The sequence below is a fragment of the Sus scrofa genome, chromosome 1 (genome assembly GCF_054392235.1).
Source record: "Sus scrofa isolate SSC_HxYL_T2T_F1_AM1 chromosome 1, Sscrofa_HxYL_maternal_Yorkshire_Landrace_v2.0, whole genome shotgun sequence".
Lineage (NCBI taxonomy): Eukaryota > Metazoa > Chordata > Mammalia > Artiodactyla > Suidae > Sus > Sus scrofa.
Window position 1 is genome coordinate 16017927 of NC_139383.1, and position 15736 is coordinate 16033662.

At 51.1% G+C, this 15736-nt stretch overlaps 1 protein-coding gene across 1 annotated transcript; it reads left to right on the forward strand.

The window, feature by feature from the left end:
* The first annotated feature begins 1145 nt into the window (after positions 1-1145).
* LOC102166801 (UL16-binding protein 1) lies at positions 1146-10894 on the forward strand. Its single transcript, XM_005659148.4, has 4 exons — positions 1146-1319; positions 4324-4587; positions 5309-5584; positions 6242-10894. The coding sequence occupies exons 1-4, from the start codon at positions 1157-1159 to the stop codon at positions 6364-6366; spliced, it is 828 nt and encodes a 275-aa protein (XP_005659205.3). The 5' UTR covers positions 1146-1156; the 3' UTR covers positions 6367-10894.
* The last annotated feature ends 4842 nt before the right edge of the window (positions 10895-15736 follow it).

Below are 15736 nucleotides of genomic sequence, written 5' to 3' on the forward strand. Positions count from 1 at the left end.
ACCTGCATCTCAATAAAACATCATTGCAGAATTTTGTTCTATAACCCAGGAGAGATGTAACGGCCTTCACTCTGCCTCAGGTTACAGAGTGAATAAAACCACGCAGTCTGCCAGATTTCTTGTGGAAACAGACAATTTAAGGATCACCTGAAGTTTTACTACCACGTGGTCCATCTGTCAGTCTCAGATAGTATCCTGACACTGTGCATGCAAACAAATGTTTGGGAATTTAAGCAATGAGGACCTTTCTGATTTTGCCCCAGGCCCTCCCTCCTGGCAGGGACCTCCCTGTGCCCCCTCCAAGGTCACTCACCTCCTTCGGTGGGCAGCGCACATCCTCGTGGCACAAGCATCTCCACTTGGAAACGTTGCTCGAATCCCCCCACTCACAAAGCATCAGTATCCAGAATATAGAAAGCGCTCCTGCAAATAAATTGGAACAAGTGTGATTCTCAGAGACACAGGACAAATGATATCAGGACTCAACACTCAGCCAATCAGCCTATGAAGAGACTGAACCTGGCACATCTCACAAATAGTCCAGAAAACTAATCAGAAGGACACTGAATTACCCTCACAGGCCCAAGAAAGCAGAAATTTTTTAAAATATACTGAGAAGTACCACTGGAGTGAGGGGTCAAAAGGGAGAGGGTAGGAAATCCTCCTCAGAAGCGACGTCATTTGGGGGAGAAGCCTCAGGTCGCCTCCAGGTGGCGCTCTGACAGCTTCGGCTCCTGCCTCCCCGCTCCACACGAATGAAACTTCCAAGTAGAAATTGCTGCCTCAGTTTCCAGGGTTGTTTTTTTTTTTTTTTTTTTTTTTTTTTTTTTTCTAAAAAAACAGTTGTTGTGGTTCACAAAAGGTCTTGGCCTCCACTGGCACAGAAATTACTAGAAAAGATATCGCTGTTGACACCACAGATGCCGGCCGGCTTCAGTCCCTTTCATTAGGCGGCAGAGTTCCCCGGAACGAAAATCTTGAGTCTCTTAGGAGAAGCAGGAATGACTGAATTGAGGACTGGAGTCGGGAAAGCTGAGGGGCGGGGAGAAGCGGGTCCAGAAAAGAAAAGCAGCGGAGCAGGAGCAGAGCCCTTGAAAATCGCGGGGAAATCCACGTGGGCTGGCAGGGGCGGGGCCTGGTGACGCGAGGTGACGCGATGCGACTCGCCCCGCGGCAACCTTGCGAAAGAGAATCCCGGGCAGGCTCTCTGCAAAGCGGGGTCGCCTGCAGGATCCTGGTGACGATGGCGCGGACCGCTGGCTTCAAGGCGGGTCCGGTCCTCCTGGAGCTGCTTCTTTGGTTGTGCCAGACGCTAGTCGGTGAGTTCGGGGCTGAACCCGGCGGGGACGCCGGGCGGCGCCCACTGACCCGGCGGGGGAAGGAGTGGCGGCTGGGTTTTGAGAAACTTCAGGCTGGCTTGGGCCCCGCCCCCTCCTCTTTCTCCTTCGCAGGTTCCTTTCCTCCTCCACTTCCCTCCAGGTCAGAAAAGAGGGTAATGCCAGGAGGACGGAGGTGAGCAGGTGATAAATGGACGATGCAGGCAGGAAACGCCAGACAGCAGCCCTCGCAGCCACGAGCCCGCCCCTGGGGAGGTGCGAGCCCCTGGAGCAGGGCGGGGAAGGACAGGCGGCCATCCCCACCGGCCGCGATAGGAACAGGTGGCCATTCTGCCAGGTGGAACCTGAAAGGGTGGGCAGCGGGGGGGGGGGGGGGAGGAAGCTGGGGGGGGAGGTTGGGGGTGCAGAGTAGTGATGGGGTGCAGGGTGGCTGGTGGGGTGGGTGTCCTGGGGATGGAAGCAGTGGGGGAGGGAGTGAAGGCTACGTTTGTGTGGTGGGGGAGCGAAGGAGAGGAGGGTATAAGTATTTGGGGGGAAGGAGGTTGGAGGGGGCATCTAGGGGGTTGGGAGGGAGGGGGATGGGGGGGTCCGGGTGGCATCTGTCCCCAGAACGCCCCATAGGGTCCTGCTTGTGGTTACAATACTCTTTATTACCCATCTCCCTGGGGCCCCAGGAAGCCCAGGACCTCCCACACTTTCCCACCTATGAAGGGGCCCTATTTCCTCTCCCCACCAACTGGCCCCTTATCCCTGGCCTGAGGACACAGTCCAGCAACAGCCTGGGAATCTGACCCACGACTGCTTCAAGCAAAAGGGACTGGAAGCACTTTCCCAAAGTGTGAGGCAGGGAATGAGAGTGAGGTGGGGCCCCACACCTTCATATTGGTACCCCCTGGGGAGCCCCCAGCCTTTAACAGGTATTCATTAGGACAGGGGTTTGCAGGCTTTTTCTCGCAAAGACAGAAGGGAAATCTGTTGCCTTTACAGCCCCCACTGTGGTGGCGAAACAGCAGCCATGGACAAGATGCAAAGCAGTGGGGAAGTAGGTTTGGCCACTGCCCTAGTCTCTGATCTCAGTCCTGGGGGACCCGCCTCCCAGGGAATGGTCCTAGGGGAGCCCCAGCTGCTGGGTGCTGAAGAGCCAGAAACATGCCCTGTGCGGCCTTGTAGCTTCTGGGTGCTGTGAATGGGTCAGGAGCGTGGGGGCGGCAGCTTCAGGCTAAGGCTCCCTCCTTTGCTGTGGGGTGGCTTCCTTGGTCCAAGGAGCACAAAGGGACACTGCCTGAACCATAAGCGTGAGCAAGGATAGTGGTGGTACAACAGTTCTGGTGTCAGATCTGTGCCACCTGCTGGTGCATCTCATTGGTTGCCTGTGGCTCGGCTTATGTCAAACCAGAAAGTCAGTCTATCTTATGACAGCTGACCTGTCTGACCTGCTGATGAGGGGCTGGATGAGCTCATGGTGGGCAGCTCTGACATTCCTTGGCCAAAGGCTCCATCTCTACCAGGGCCCAGAACCAGACCAGGAGCTACACCTAAAAAGTGTGGATTTCCCCACCGCAAGTGGTGTGGCCTTGCTTCAGAACAGGAGGGGTCTGTGCTGCGAGCATCCAAATAGAAATGCCATATACTGTATGTAGCACCTTCGCAACCACACATGCCGCTGAGGTCCTAGCTTCTGCTGGGGATCTGCCTATAACAGGTTCAGCCTTATGCATTTAGTCAAGTATTGTCAGGGGCCAGGTGCCTTCCAAAGATGGGAAGGCCAGAAGGACTTTTGGACTTGCTATGGTAATAAAAGGGCCTTCCTTGCTGGAACCCAAGGAACTCTCTCCCTCCCTCTTTCTCTCTGGCTCTCTCTCTCTGTCACTGCAACCCACCATCCCTCTCTCTCTTGTCAAGGCTTCTGGGTTCTGAGAACCAGCTCAGTCTGGAACCTGGGCAGAGGATTCAGACATTGTGTTGGGATGGCTGCTTTCAGCCTCCTGATCCTCCAGCCTTGTGGTCTGTCTCTGTATTTCTCTCCATCAGGCGGGCTGGCTGCCCCTCTGTGGCCTCTGGGAGCACCCTCTCTGTACTCGGGCCCTGGCTGGCCTTCCCACCTCTCTGGTCACTGTGTCCAGTGCACCTGCTGTGCTCCTGCATCGAGCCCCTCCCCCTGGCATTGACTCCTGCCAGGTTTTCCCATCCCTGTCGCTGCTGGAAGCCCCTGGGGAACGCCCTCTCATGTCCCCGTTCCTGCCCTGCAGCAAAGTCAGGCCTGACCTGCTGTGTGGACACGCTTCCCATCCAAGCTCTCCTCGTAGCTCCATGGAGTCCTCAGGCTTTCCCAGGGAGTGGGGCTGACCGCGCACGCTCCTGCCCTTCCGTGGCACGTCTGCCCTGGCACATTCCCGTCTCTGGGCCTTTCCATCCCCTCCTCTACCAGCTGCCTTGGACTCTCTGGACTTCCTGTTTCAGGCAGTGTGGGCCAGGCCCCCCTCCACTTCTAAGACCCAGCCTAGTAGCCACGCAGCGGCCTCTCCATGGGCCTGGCTGAATCCCGGGACCTGTGACTGCAAACTGTCCCTTGTCCAGCTCCTGGCTCTCTGCTGGGACACCCCCCCCCCCTTCCTCAGGAGCAGCCCCTACAGGCTCTCCACCCCCCCCCCCCAGGACCCGGGTTGGATTCTGCTCCAGGCCTTTCCTCCCATAGCCGACATGGCACGTTCCTAGAAAGGTTAGGTGCTGGTTGTCGCTGGGTGCTGGCCCTGTGAACAGAGCATCATAGGGCGTATCCCGGGATGTGTGGTTTCTTGCCAGGTGGAGGCCTCCTTCTCTTCCTCAAGCAGGGGATGGACGCCCCCCTGTACCTGGTGACAGGGAAGGCCCACAGGGGCGATGCTTCTCTGGCCAGCCCCGCCCTTGCTCTCACAGACTGGGAGGGCAGTGGTGTGTGTCCCTTCTTTCCCAACCCCAATCCTGACCTGTGCATTTTCCTTCGCAGACTCTTACTCTCTCAGCTATAACTTCACCATCAATCCTAAGGCCGGACTAGGGCACCCATGGTGTGAGGTCCAAGGACAGATCCATGGAAACATGTTTCTTTATTATCAGTGCGGTAGCAGGAAAGCCAAGCTCTTTGGTCCTCTGGGGATGAAGGTGAACAGCACCAAGACCTGGGAGAGACAAATGGAAACTCTGAACTACCTGATGGAGGAGCTGAAAAAGAAATTGCTTGACGTTAAAGCAGGAATTTTCACAAAGAATGGTATGTGTCACTCCCTGAGGCAGGAGTTCCCCTCGTGGCTCAGCGGGTAAGAACCCAACATAGTCTCCATGAGGACACAGGTTTGATCCCTGGCCTCGCTCCATGGGTTAAGGATCCAGCATTGCCACAGGCTGTGGCATAGGTTGCAGATGCAGCTCAGATGTAGCTGTGGCCTCAGCTGCAGCTCCAATTCGACCCCTAGCCTGGGAACTTTCATATGCAGCAGGTGCAGCCATAAAAGAAAAAAAAAAGAACTTAAAAAAATAATAATAAATAAGAGTTCCAGTTGAGGCTCAGCAGTAACAAAGCCGACTAGTACCCATGAGGACGCAGATTTGATTCCATGGCCTCGATCAATGGCTTAAGGGTCCAGCCTTGCCATGAGCTGTGGTGCAGGCCAGAGGTGTAGCTTGAGTCTCGTGTTGCTGTGGCTGTGGTGTAGGCCGGCAGCTGCAGCTCTGATTCGACCCCTAGCCTGAGAACTTCCACTGGATGCAGGTGCGGCCCTAAAAAAATCTACATCAATAAATAAATAATACCCGAGGCAGAAAGAGAGCAGATTTTGTAGGAGCAGGAACTTTTCAGGTTATGATAATATTGGCAGTTGGCCCCACCCACGAGCCCAGCATCCAGCGCAGAGCAGGGGGACCAGAGGATGGACGGCAGGTGGGGTTAAGGACTTGTCAGACTAACAGCTGAGCTCCTTCCCACGTGGGGGCAGCCCCTCCCACCCTGCAGGGCAGGATGATGTGTCCCTGGAAAGAGGATGGGCGCTCCGGTGGATTCTGGTGGCTTAGCATCAGTGGACAGATCTGCCTCCTCTTTGATGCGAAGAGTGGAAACTGGACCGTGCTTCGTTCTGAAGGCGGAGTGTTGAAAGAGACACTGGACAGTGACAGAGAGATGACTGGCTTGCTCACCAGGATTCCGAATGGAGACTGTAAGAGCTGGCTCGGGCAAGTCTTGGAGATCTGGAAGAGAACGCTGGAGATGACAGGTACCTGAGAAGAGGGAATGAAGGGGTTGGTCCCTGAAATGAGATCTGCCTGCCCCACCCTTGTGAGTGGGTGTGTGCGTGTGTGCGTGTGTGTGTGTGCGCATGTGTCTGAGAAAGTGACCCTTCCGTGGCCAGGCCTTCTTGGCTGAATAATCAGCACGAGGATGTCCGAACAGCCTTCCTTTCTCTTCTCACCTCCTTCGCCGCTTCCTCGCTGCACATGAACTTGGGTCTTGCTGTTCCCGTATGCGAGGGCATCATTCTGTTTCTAGAAATGGACTTCTTACGCTTTCCTTTTCTGAGACTCGTTTTCTCGTCCTCTCACCTGGCCTCGTGAGTTCAGTCCATCGCTGACACCGGACATGTCAGCAGAGGACTTGTGTGACCCCGTCCTCGTGTGTCCCCTTCCCTCCGTCCCAACAGAAGTGAGGGGTGACACGGAAACCCTTGCTTTCCTCAGGAGCCTTATGAGCTCCTCGAGGCCAGGGCCCAGGCCCTGTCTCTGTTCCAAGCCCAGGACGTGTCCTGGCAGCCGGCACACCGTCGATGGGTCAGAAGTGTCTGCGCTGCAGGACAGCCTGGACAGGAGGGCTGAGGTGCCATCTCCCCGGACCTAGGGTCTGGATGAAGGCTTTCACTCTTGTGTTCCCATTTCAGCACCACCAAGCACGGGCCCAGGCACCCCCCGCTCCCCAGCCACAGCCCTTACCCCCAGCTCCTGGATCCTTGGCAGCGTCCTGGCTTCTTCAGTCTCCCTTCGAATTCTTGGGCAAGTCCTTTAGAGGAGCAGGTACCGAGGGCCGTGTTGAGAGGGAAGCTCGGGTCAGGGCGCCTCGTGTGACGGCGGGAAAGTGAAGGCCCCGCTGCCCCCTGAGCCATCACCCGACCTTCTCATCCCAGAAGTGAGACCAAGCATCTAAGATGGGGGTGGAGGCTCCTCCTGAGAACCGGAATCATGAGAACATAGAGGGATGAAGGTAGCTCTGGACAAGTACTGGGGGGGACTGGTTTCCATGGTTACGGAGGCTGAGATGTCACAAGCTGCTGGCCGCAAGCTGGCAGCCCGGGAAAGCCAGAGATGTGTTTCCAGTCCAGACCCGAAGGCCTGGGCTCGAGGGGAGGCGATGGTGTCTGTCCCGGACCAAACCTGAAGAGCTGAGAGTCAGCGTGCGGGGGTCGAGGCCTGGGCAGAGAGCGGGTATGTGGATGCGCTGCCCTCCACCCGCTCGCCCCTCCCCGCCCCTGCAGAGAAGCACAGCAGCCTGGCCCCATCCACACAACGCGCCTTCTGTAACCACGGAGGCCAGCGAGCGGGGCTTGTGTCTGTGCAGAAACTCTGTGAGGATCAAATTAGAAAGAGAGAGCTCAGTATACTCGGAAGCAATATACTAGCATTAGTTCAGATTGGATGGTGGATGTGTTGTAGTTAATTGTGGTTGTTAATGATTTATGATAACCTATTTATCACAAGATTCACTGACACCTCTCAGGGCCATTTTCACCCCAGGTGAAAGGTTTTTCTCAGAACCAGTCTGACCTCGGCTTTCCCAGGCCAAGCAAGTCCTTTTGCTGCTTCAATAGCACTAAGGACGCTGCAGGTGTGTGGGGTTGGATCCACTGTGGGCAGAGGAACCAGCGCCCCGCAATGGCACACTCCACACACCTGCCCCAGGGTCAGGAAGCAGCCGCCTTCCTTCCCCACCTCCCAGGCCACTCAGAGATCCCGCCCCCATCACTCTGCAGTTCCTCGCATGCAAGGAAGTAAGATTGGCCCCGTTATTTCCCCTAGGTTTCTTTTCTGAGATGTTTCACCTCTGGTGTCTGCCACTCTGCTGTGGACCTGAACTAAACAGGGCCCTCCATCTCAGCTCTGGAGGGCAGCAAAGCACTGCCAGAGATGCTGGCTGTCCTCCCATTATCTGATGGCCACTCTTTCTTGATAATACAACTCAGGTGTAGGGGCAGGACACTGGACTTGGCATCATTGCAATGCCCCCACCCCAGCCATTTTCCCTGCAGATCAGTATAGCTGTTGAACAAGGGTCTCATCAAAGGCCTGACAAAGGAATCACTGGGAGGAAGCTTCTTAAAGGACCTCTGGTGTAAGCCCTTTCCCCCTTCCTTACTCTCCTTCCAGATCCTGAAATAAAGACCTGACGGCAGAGTTCCCCCTGTGGCACAGTGGGTTAAGGGTCCAGCTGTGGTATAGGTTGCAGAGGCAGCTCAGATTCAATCCCTGGGCTGGGAATGTTCATACACCAAGGGTGCAGCCGAAAAAGAAAAAAGAAAAAGAGAAAATGTCTTGAGCTCACAAAACCACCAAATTCTTCCAGGAGTTCCCATCATGGCACAGTGGAAGCGAATCTGACTAGGAACCATGAGGTTGCAGGTTTGCTCCCTGGCCTTGCTCAGTGGGTTAAGGATCCAGTGTTACGTGAGCTGTGGTGTAGGTTGCAGATGCAGCTCGGTCCAGAGTTGCTGTGGCTCTGGCGTAGGCCTCAGCTGCAGCTCCGATTTGACCCCTCGCCTGGGAACCTCCATGTGCCGCAGGTGTGGCATGGGGAGCAGGTGTAGGGCGAGTGGCCTTGGCACAGACACAGGCTTGGACGTCAGAGCTCAGCCTTAGTCCTGTGGTCAAGGAGGCCCCCTGCAGGTGGCAGCCTAAGGGGTACATTCTCAAGGTCAACCAGCAAAAGCCAGACAAAGCCCTCAACTTTAGAATGCTTTTTTAAATGTTTTTATTTAAGTATAACTGACATACAACGTTGTGTTCATAATTTCTGTTGTACAGCAAAGTGATTCCAATATATGTACGTATATACATATGTTCTTTGACATATTCTTTTCCATATGGCTTTTCATAGGGTATTGATTCTAGTTCCCTGTGCTATACAGTAGGACTTGTTATTTCTGAATTCTATGTCTAATAACTTGCATCTGCTAATCCCAAGAGAATGATTTTTTTTTAAATATGTGTATTCTGTGGAAGGAAAAATAATTTTCTCCCTACCCTTCCGAGTTCTTGATTGTGATAAAAGGCAAATGAACAAAAGAAAAGGAAACAAATTTACTGATATGTATATCTCATATATACCTGAGAGAACCCAGAGGAAAGTGTGTAAACTCCCAAGTTAGCTTAGAATTCAAACTGAAATACCACCTTCATCGGGAAAGCACAGGGAATACGGCCAGCATTTTATAACATCTATAAATGAAGTAAAACGTTTTAAAATTATCAATCACTACCTTGTACAGCTGAAACTTAGTATGTGCATCGACTATACCAACATTTTTTACATGTTTAAATAAATAAATAAAAATTAGTTTACATCACACACACAATACTGCCTGAGGAGAGAAAGGGGACAGAGAGGGCTGCAGGCTGAGGGGAGATCAGTGATTTGGGGACAACGAATGGCCCCTGCAAGAGCAGCTGGGAGGTGAGGCAGCACGTGACAAAGCTGCTCTGGGTGTGGTGTCAGCTTCTAGTCTCCTCTCGGGTGAGGTGTCCGCCTTCCTCTGGTCCCACTTCACAGATGAGGAAGTCAAGGTGCAAAGACTGGCTGCTCGAAGCCCGGGGACCCTGTGCTCTGTTCTCTCTGGACGCGTCTGGGGACACTGACTCCCTGGCTGCCGCGGGATCCTTCACCAAAAGAGCCCTTGGGCCTGTGCGGTGGTTTGCGTCTCTCTTTGGAACTACAGCCTCCCAGGTCTCAACAACGGTGACCAGAGCCCCATGAGCGGGCAGCCTGGTTGCTACTGGACTGTAGCTGGGCCTGTTCTGGTGGGGGCTCATATGCCTGGCAGCTTTTCTAACTTTGGATGTGCATGGAATACATTCCCATGGATTTGTGAAGAAAGCCAGGAAGGTGGCTTCTTGGAGCACCTGAACTGGAGAGTCTCTCCTATTTTCTTTCTAAAGTCATGTGGTATCCGATAGACATCTCTCTTTTTTTTTTTTTTTTTTGGTCTTTGGTCTTTTCAGGCAGGGCTGCATCTGCAGCATATGGAGGTTCCCAGGTTAGGGATCGAATCGGAGATACAGCTGCCAGCCTAGGCCACAGCCACAGTAACGCCAGATCCGAGCCGCATCTGCAACCTACACCACAGCTCATGGCAACACCAGATCCTTAACCTGCTGATCAAGGCCAGGGATCGAACCCAAAACCTCATGGTTCCTAGTTGGATTTGTTTCCGCTGCGCCACAACAGGAACTCCCCAGTAGATATCTGAGCAGAAACCCAACCACACATGATACCATACTTTTTGACTATTGTCTGAGCTGACACAGCCTTGGTGAAGCTGAGGAGTTGGTAGCTATTTGTTACACAGCAATAGAAACAAATGCATATACTTTTAGGCCAAGGAGAAAAGTAGAAATGGAATAATTTCATGCTTAAAATAATTTCCCGTGTACTAGCTTAGGCGCCGTACTTTTCAAATTATATTTTTTTTCACTCCCTTCATATTTACAATGGAATACTACTCAGCCATAAAAAGGAACAAAATAATGGCATTTGCAGCAACATGGCTGCATCTAGAGATTCTCTACCATGTGATATCACTTATATGTGGAGTCTAGAACATGGCACAAAGGAATCTATATACAAAACAGAAACAGGATCACAGACATAGAGAAGAGATTTGTGGTTGCCAAAGAGGAGAGAGAGAGAGTGGGATAGACTGGGAGTTTGAGGTTAGTAGATTCAAACTATTATATTTAGAATGAATAAGCAACGGGATCCTACTGTACAGCACAGAGAACTATATACAGTCTCTTGGGAAGGACCATGATGGAATATAATATCAGAAAAGGAATGTATGTGTATATATATGCATGTGTGTGTATGTGTGTGAGAGAGACTGGGGCACTTAGTGGTACAGCAGAAATTGGCACAACATTGTAAATCAGCCATATTTTAATTTAAAAAAATTCAAGGTAAAAAACCCCTGAAATAACAAAAGTTGTGAAGAAAAAAGTGTAAAGGTAATTTCATCTTAACATCCAGAAGTTAGCATTATTAACCATCTATTGAAGCTTGAATCTGTCAAACAGAGTGCTGGGTAGATTAATAATACCTGACTTGAGTGATATTATGTATGTGTATATGTGGGTATAAATATATTTTATGTATATGTGTAAATGCACACATGTATTATAGTGATAAATACATTCCATTCTGTTCTACATGTTTGCATACACACTGTTATATAAAACCAATTTTATAATCTGTTCTTATAAAAATTTGGGAAAACTAAAAACATTTTTTGTTCCCCCCAAATAAATAAATAAAGATAAGAAATGCTTGATTTCATTTCCCCAGAAGCCTTGTACTCATCAAATGCTATGAGAATTAGAAATACAGCCATTTCTCTAGGTGATTTCTCTCTTACCAGAGAGCAAAGGATACAGCCTGAATTTTGACCCTGGGCTAAGCCCTAAAGTGCCAGGAAGACTGGATGGAGGGCGTGCTCTCCAGCTATTTCCATTTCAAAAGGTCTGAGGCCCAGTTCTACGGACCGTCTCTAAATCAGAAAAGCCCGGCTGGGGGTCACGGGAGAACCTGGCCCCTGGAGAGATTGTGTCTTCACAGCAACAGAGTCAAGGTGGAGAAAGGAGAGAAATCCATTTTCCGTGTTTCTCATCTCGCACACAGCTTCAGGGTTTGCTTGCCTGACAACTTTGCGCTGTCTTGCATCAAGTGGCCCCAGTGGCAGGAGCTGGAACATGGAGCCACATAGTCATTCTCCATTTTGAGTAAAGGCGATTTGTCCCTGATCCAGGGCACCTTGGGAGCACATTCGAGATAAACCTAACAAGCATGAGTATTTAAAGTCCATGAGAAAGTGACTGTGAACCCAGACAAATATATTTCATTAAACCAAAGTTAATGCTTTCCTAACTCAGAGTTCCCGCCATGGCTCAGCGGAAACAAATCTAACCAGCATCCATGAGGACACAGGTTCAAACCCTGTCCTCGCTCAGTGGGTTAAGGATCCGGTGTTGCCATGAGCTGTGGTGTAGGATGCAGACGTGGCTCAGATCCCTGTTGCTGTCACTGTGCGGTAGGCTGGTGGCTACAGGTCCGATTTGATCCCTAGCCTGGGAACCTCCATATGCTGCAGGTACAGCCCACAAAGACAAAAGAAGAAAACAATATTTTTATTTAAAGAGTATTCCCAACTCATCCCTCTTAACTGGATTCCTATATTCATTCTTCTAACGGGATCCTGTAGCCATTCCAATTCCATCTGACACGAGGGTCCCGAGGAGAAGAAAATTGAGGGTGTGATGGGGTTCAGAACATGCTACCCCGTAATACCACACCTCAATGTCTTCAATATTTTGATATGAAGGATTTTGAGAAAACAGCAGAAGCAGGAAAGTTGCTCTCAACATTCTCCACCTCCTCCCCTGAAAGAGATCCAAAAAACCCTCCTGGGAGAGGTGCCCCCCCCCCAGATCCAGAGGAAGGGAGCACCCTTGTCTCAGGGGGACTCTGAGAAGAAGCAGTTCCCCGCAGTTCACCACACTGACCCATAGTCTGTGACCATCATATTTCTACGACTGTTCACGCTTCATCAAGCATAGCACAGAAATACTCGCGTGTAACTGAGTTTTCATTTCCTGATGCAGTCTTCATGCCACATCAAACGTACATTGAATACTTTTGCACACTTTTCCCCCACTAATCTGTCTTTATCAGTTTAATTTCCAGACCCAGCCGGGAACCCCAGCAGGGCTGAGGAAACATTTCCTCCCCTCACCTCCAGAAGCACCCCCAAGCATTCATGGCCAATTGATTTGGGGGGGGGGTGCCCGGACAAGTCATGGGCAAAGAACCGTGTTTTCAACAGATGGTGCTGGGACAACTGGAGAATCACTTGCAAAAGAATGAGGTTGGCCCCTGCCTGACACCGTGGACATGAACTCAGAATGGATCTAAGACACGAGACTATGCATGTCTTACAAGGAAACACTGAAGTATATCTTTGTCTTTGGGTTTGGTAAAATCTTCTTAAATACACCACTCACCACAAATGACAAGGCAAAAAATAGACTAATTTCACTTCCACAAAATTAAAAAAAAAAAATTAACGCTTCAAAGTGTTCCTTGAACACCATCAAGAAAGTGAAAAGAGGGAGAGATGGAGTGGGGATTTGGGATTGGCACACGCACACGAAGGTATATGGAATGACGGTGCAACGGGGACCTGCTGTATGTGGGAAATTACAGTAACTCTGGCTCGGGTCGTCAGTGTCAGAAAGTGAGACACGGGGACAAGGAGAAATCTCGACAAGGCGCTTTACTTCTGCAGAAGGGCGCGGGCCCTCCCAAAAGTGTGCGCGCCAAACGAAGGACCCTCCCCTCTTTATCCCCAACGCAGGTGATGCACCTGCCCCCTTCCCAGGGGTCAGGTCGGGGCGCACCCTCTTCCCGGTTGGCTAATTTGAAACACATTGTTACTGGGAGAAGGGGGAAAGGGGAGGGGTGGGGGTCGCAGGAAGGCGAAACCGGAGCAAAATGGAGTCACCAAGATTTCCTTTGATAGAAAAGACGTTGTGTTACTTTCCACATGTAGCGCACAAAGCATTCTACTTAGTATTTGGTGATAATCTATGTGGGAAAAGAATCTGAAAGCGAATGAATGTCTGAATCACTTTTTGTACAGCAGAAATTATCACAACCTTGAAAATCAACAATACCTCAATAGGGAGTTCCCGTCCTGGCGCAGTGGTTAACGAATCCGACTAGGAACCATGAGGTTACAGGTTCAATCCCTGGCCTTGCTCAGCGGGTTAAGGATCCAGCGCTGCCGTGTAGGTTGCAGATGCGGCTCGGATCCCTTGTTGCTGTGGCTCTGGCGTAGGCCAGCTGCTACAGCTCCGATTAGACCCCTAGCCTGGGAATCTCCGTATGTCTCAGAAGTGACCATAGAAAAAAGGCGAAAAGACAAAAAACAAAAAACAAAACAAAAAAAAGTATACTTCAATAAAACTAAAATACAAAAGAAAATTCAAAAGGTGAAAAACAACCTACGGAATACGAGAAAATATTTGCAAATATTTGTGGTAAGTGACTAGTATCAAGAATATATAAAAACTCACGCAATTATATAAAGGCATTAAATTGAAGCAAAGAATTTGAATAGACACTTCTCTAAAGTATACAGATGGCCAATAAACACTTGAAAAGGGCTCAATATTAGTCTGGGAGGATGGGCTTGGAAATGCAAATCCAAACCGCAGAGAGCTAGTTCTTGTGCATAAAAAGGCAGATAGTTGAAAGCACTAGCGAGGAGAAACCCGTGCCCCCCTCTAAGGCTGGGGCTGAGTCTGTGCAGATGGGGAGTATTTTGTTTGAGCGCAAGGGGGGCACCTGAGGCTCAGAGATTGCGACCAATCCTTTATTTAACATGGGTTTACCTCGGGAATTTCACAAGCGAATCACATGCAGGTTAATGTCGCTTCATTAGCCTATAAAGAGATGACATATTCTACACAGAAATGGTAGATAAACTACAATAATGTTCTAGGCAAGTGGAGATGACAGAAATAAAGTCCAAAGTCAGGTGAAGTGTATCTTTTATTTGACGGTTCCTCGGGAGCGGGGAAATGCCGGCTTGACCAATACCGGGGTTGGGTAGGAGGGTATCGGTTGCTGACTTTCGCCCGCCAGCGTGAAATGAAAAACAAAACCCCTTTGTGGCCGAATGAGAAGGCGCAAGGATTGCAGACTGGCAGGTTGCACGGAGGAAATGTAGGAAGTTATTCGACGACGACGAGTGCCTCGCCCAGGTAGGGATAGCTGTCCCTTCTCTTCCTGAGGCTGCTGCACCTCTTTGATTCCCGTGCCCACCTGGAGGAGCCTGGCCCAGGCAGAAACAAGCATGTCAAGACCTCCAGGAAGCTAGATCTGCTTTCGCCCACACTGAAATTCTAACTCTCGCTATTTATAGTGTAAGGGTCCCTCTGTCACAGCGGCTTCTCCACATGTTCTCATGACCGGCTGCCAGAGGAGCCCCGTGGGACAGCTATTCCTACCTGGGCGAGGCAGTCATCGTCGAGTAACTTCATAAGCTGCTAAGGGCTTGTGAACCGCAACGGATGAGATGACGTTATCCTGACACATCTTACATCATTCTTGTTTCAAAACAGCTTTTCTTCTAAAACCAGCTTGTGGGTCTTTGTCATAAACAAGTGGACTAGGGAGTTCCCTTTGTGGCTCAGTGGAAACAAATCCGACCAGTATCCATGAGGATGCGGGTTCCATCCCTGGCCTTGCTCAGTGGGTCGTAGATCCAGCGTTGCTGTGAGCTGTGGCGCGCATCGCAGTTGCAGCTTGGAACCCCCCCCCCCCGCCCCCGTGGCTGTGGCTCCCATTGGACCCCTAGCCTGGGAACTTCCATATGCCGCGAGTGTGGCCCTAAAAAGCACGCGCGCGCGCGCACATTCCCCCCCCCACACACACAGACAAAAAACTGGATTAAGACAACTTAAAGTCATAAGCAAGTGGGAATTGTCCAGTGCAGCAGCAGGTTAAGTATCTGGCATTTCAGCGGCTTGGGTTCAGGTCCCTGGAACTCCCTATGCCCCCAGCAGCTGAAAAAGAAGAGAAAAGAAAAGAGCCTTAATCTGACCTGTGAGATAAGATGCAGCCAATACACAACACAGCCTCAGTGTGGGTGGCAGTGTGAAGTGAGTAGTTGGGATGGATGTGGGCTGCGGAATACCTGTGCGGTCGGTGGTGAGTGCTCAAGTTCAAGATCGGAGCGCGATAGAAGAGCAGCGCCCTAGAGAGGGTGGGTGGTGTCCTGCTCCCGATGACCTGTTCTGGCCTTGATCACAGACAATCTAGAAAGTCATCACTGTGAGATCAAAGGAGCTGAAAGGGGGGAGGGACAGACAGAAGAAGAATTTAGATGACCGGTGCCAGGTACTTTTATTTTTATTTTATCTATTTATTTCGTCGGACTGACACGGAGTCCATCCGAGAACGACTGATTTGTGGTGGCTGCCAGCTCGGTAGGAAGCAAAGTCGGTTTCGGAAGCGTGGTGGGGGGTAGCAGGGTAGACAAGGCAGGCGCCGCCTGCGGGTTCGGAAAGTGGGAGTAGCGAACTGTGACGTGCGCCCGACTCCTCCCGCCGAA

Coding starts and splice junctions, on each gene's coding strand:
- LOC102166801 (XM_005659148.4), top strand. CDS start 1,157: ATGCGACTCGCCCCGCGGCAACCTTGCGAAAGAGAATCCCGGGCAGGC. Junction 1,320..4,323: donor GTTGTGCCAGACGCTAGTCG/GTGAGTTCGGGG, acceptor TTTCCTTCGCAG/ACTCTTACTCTCTCAGCTAT. Junction 5,585..6,241: donor GAGAACGCTGGAGATGACAG/GTACCTGAGAAG, acceptor TTCCCATTTCAG/CACCACCAAGCACGGGCCCA.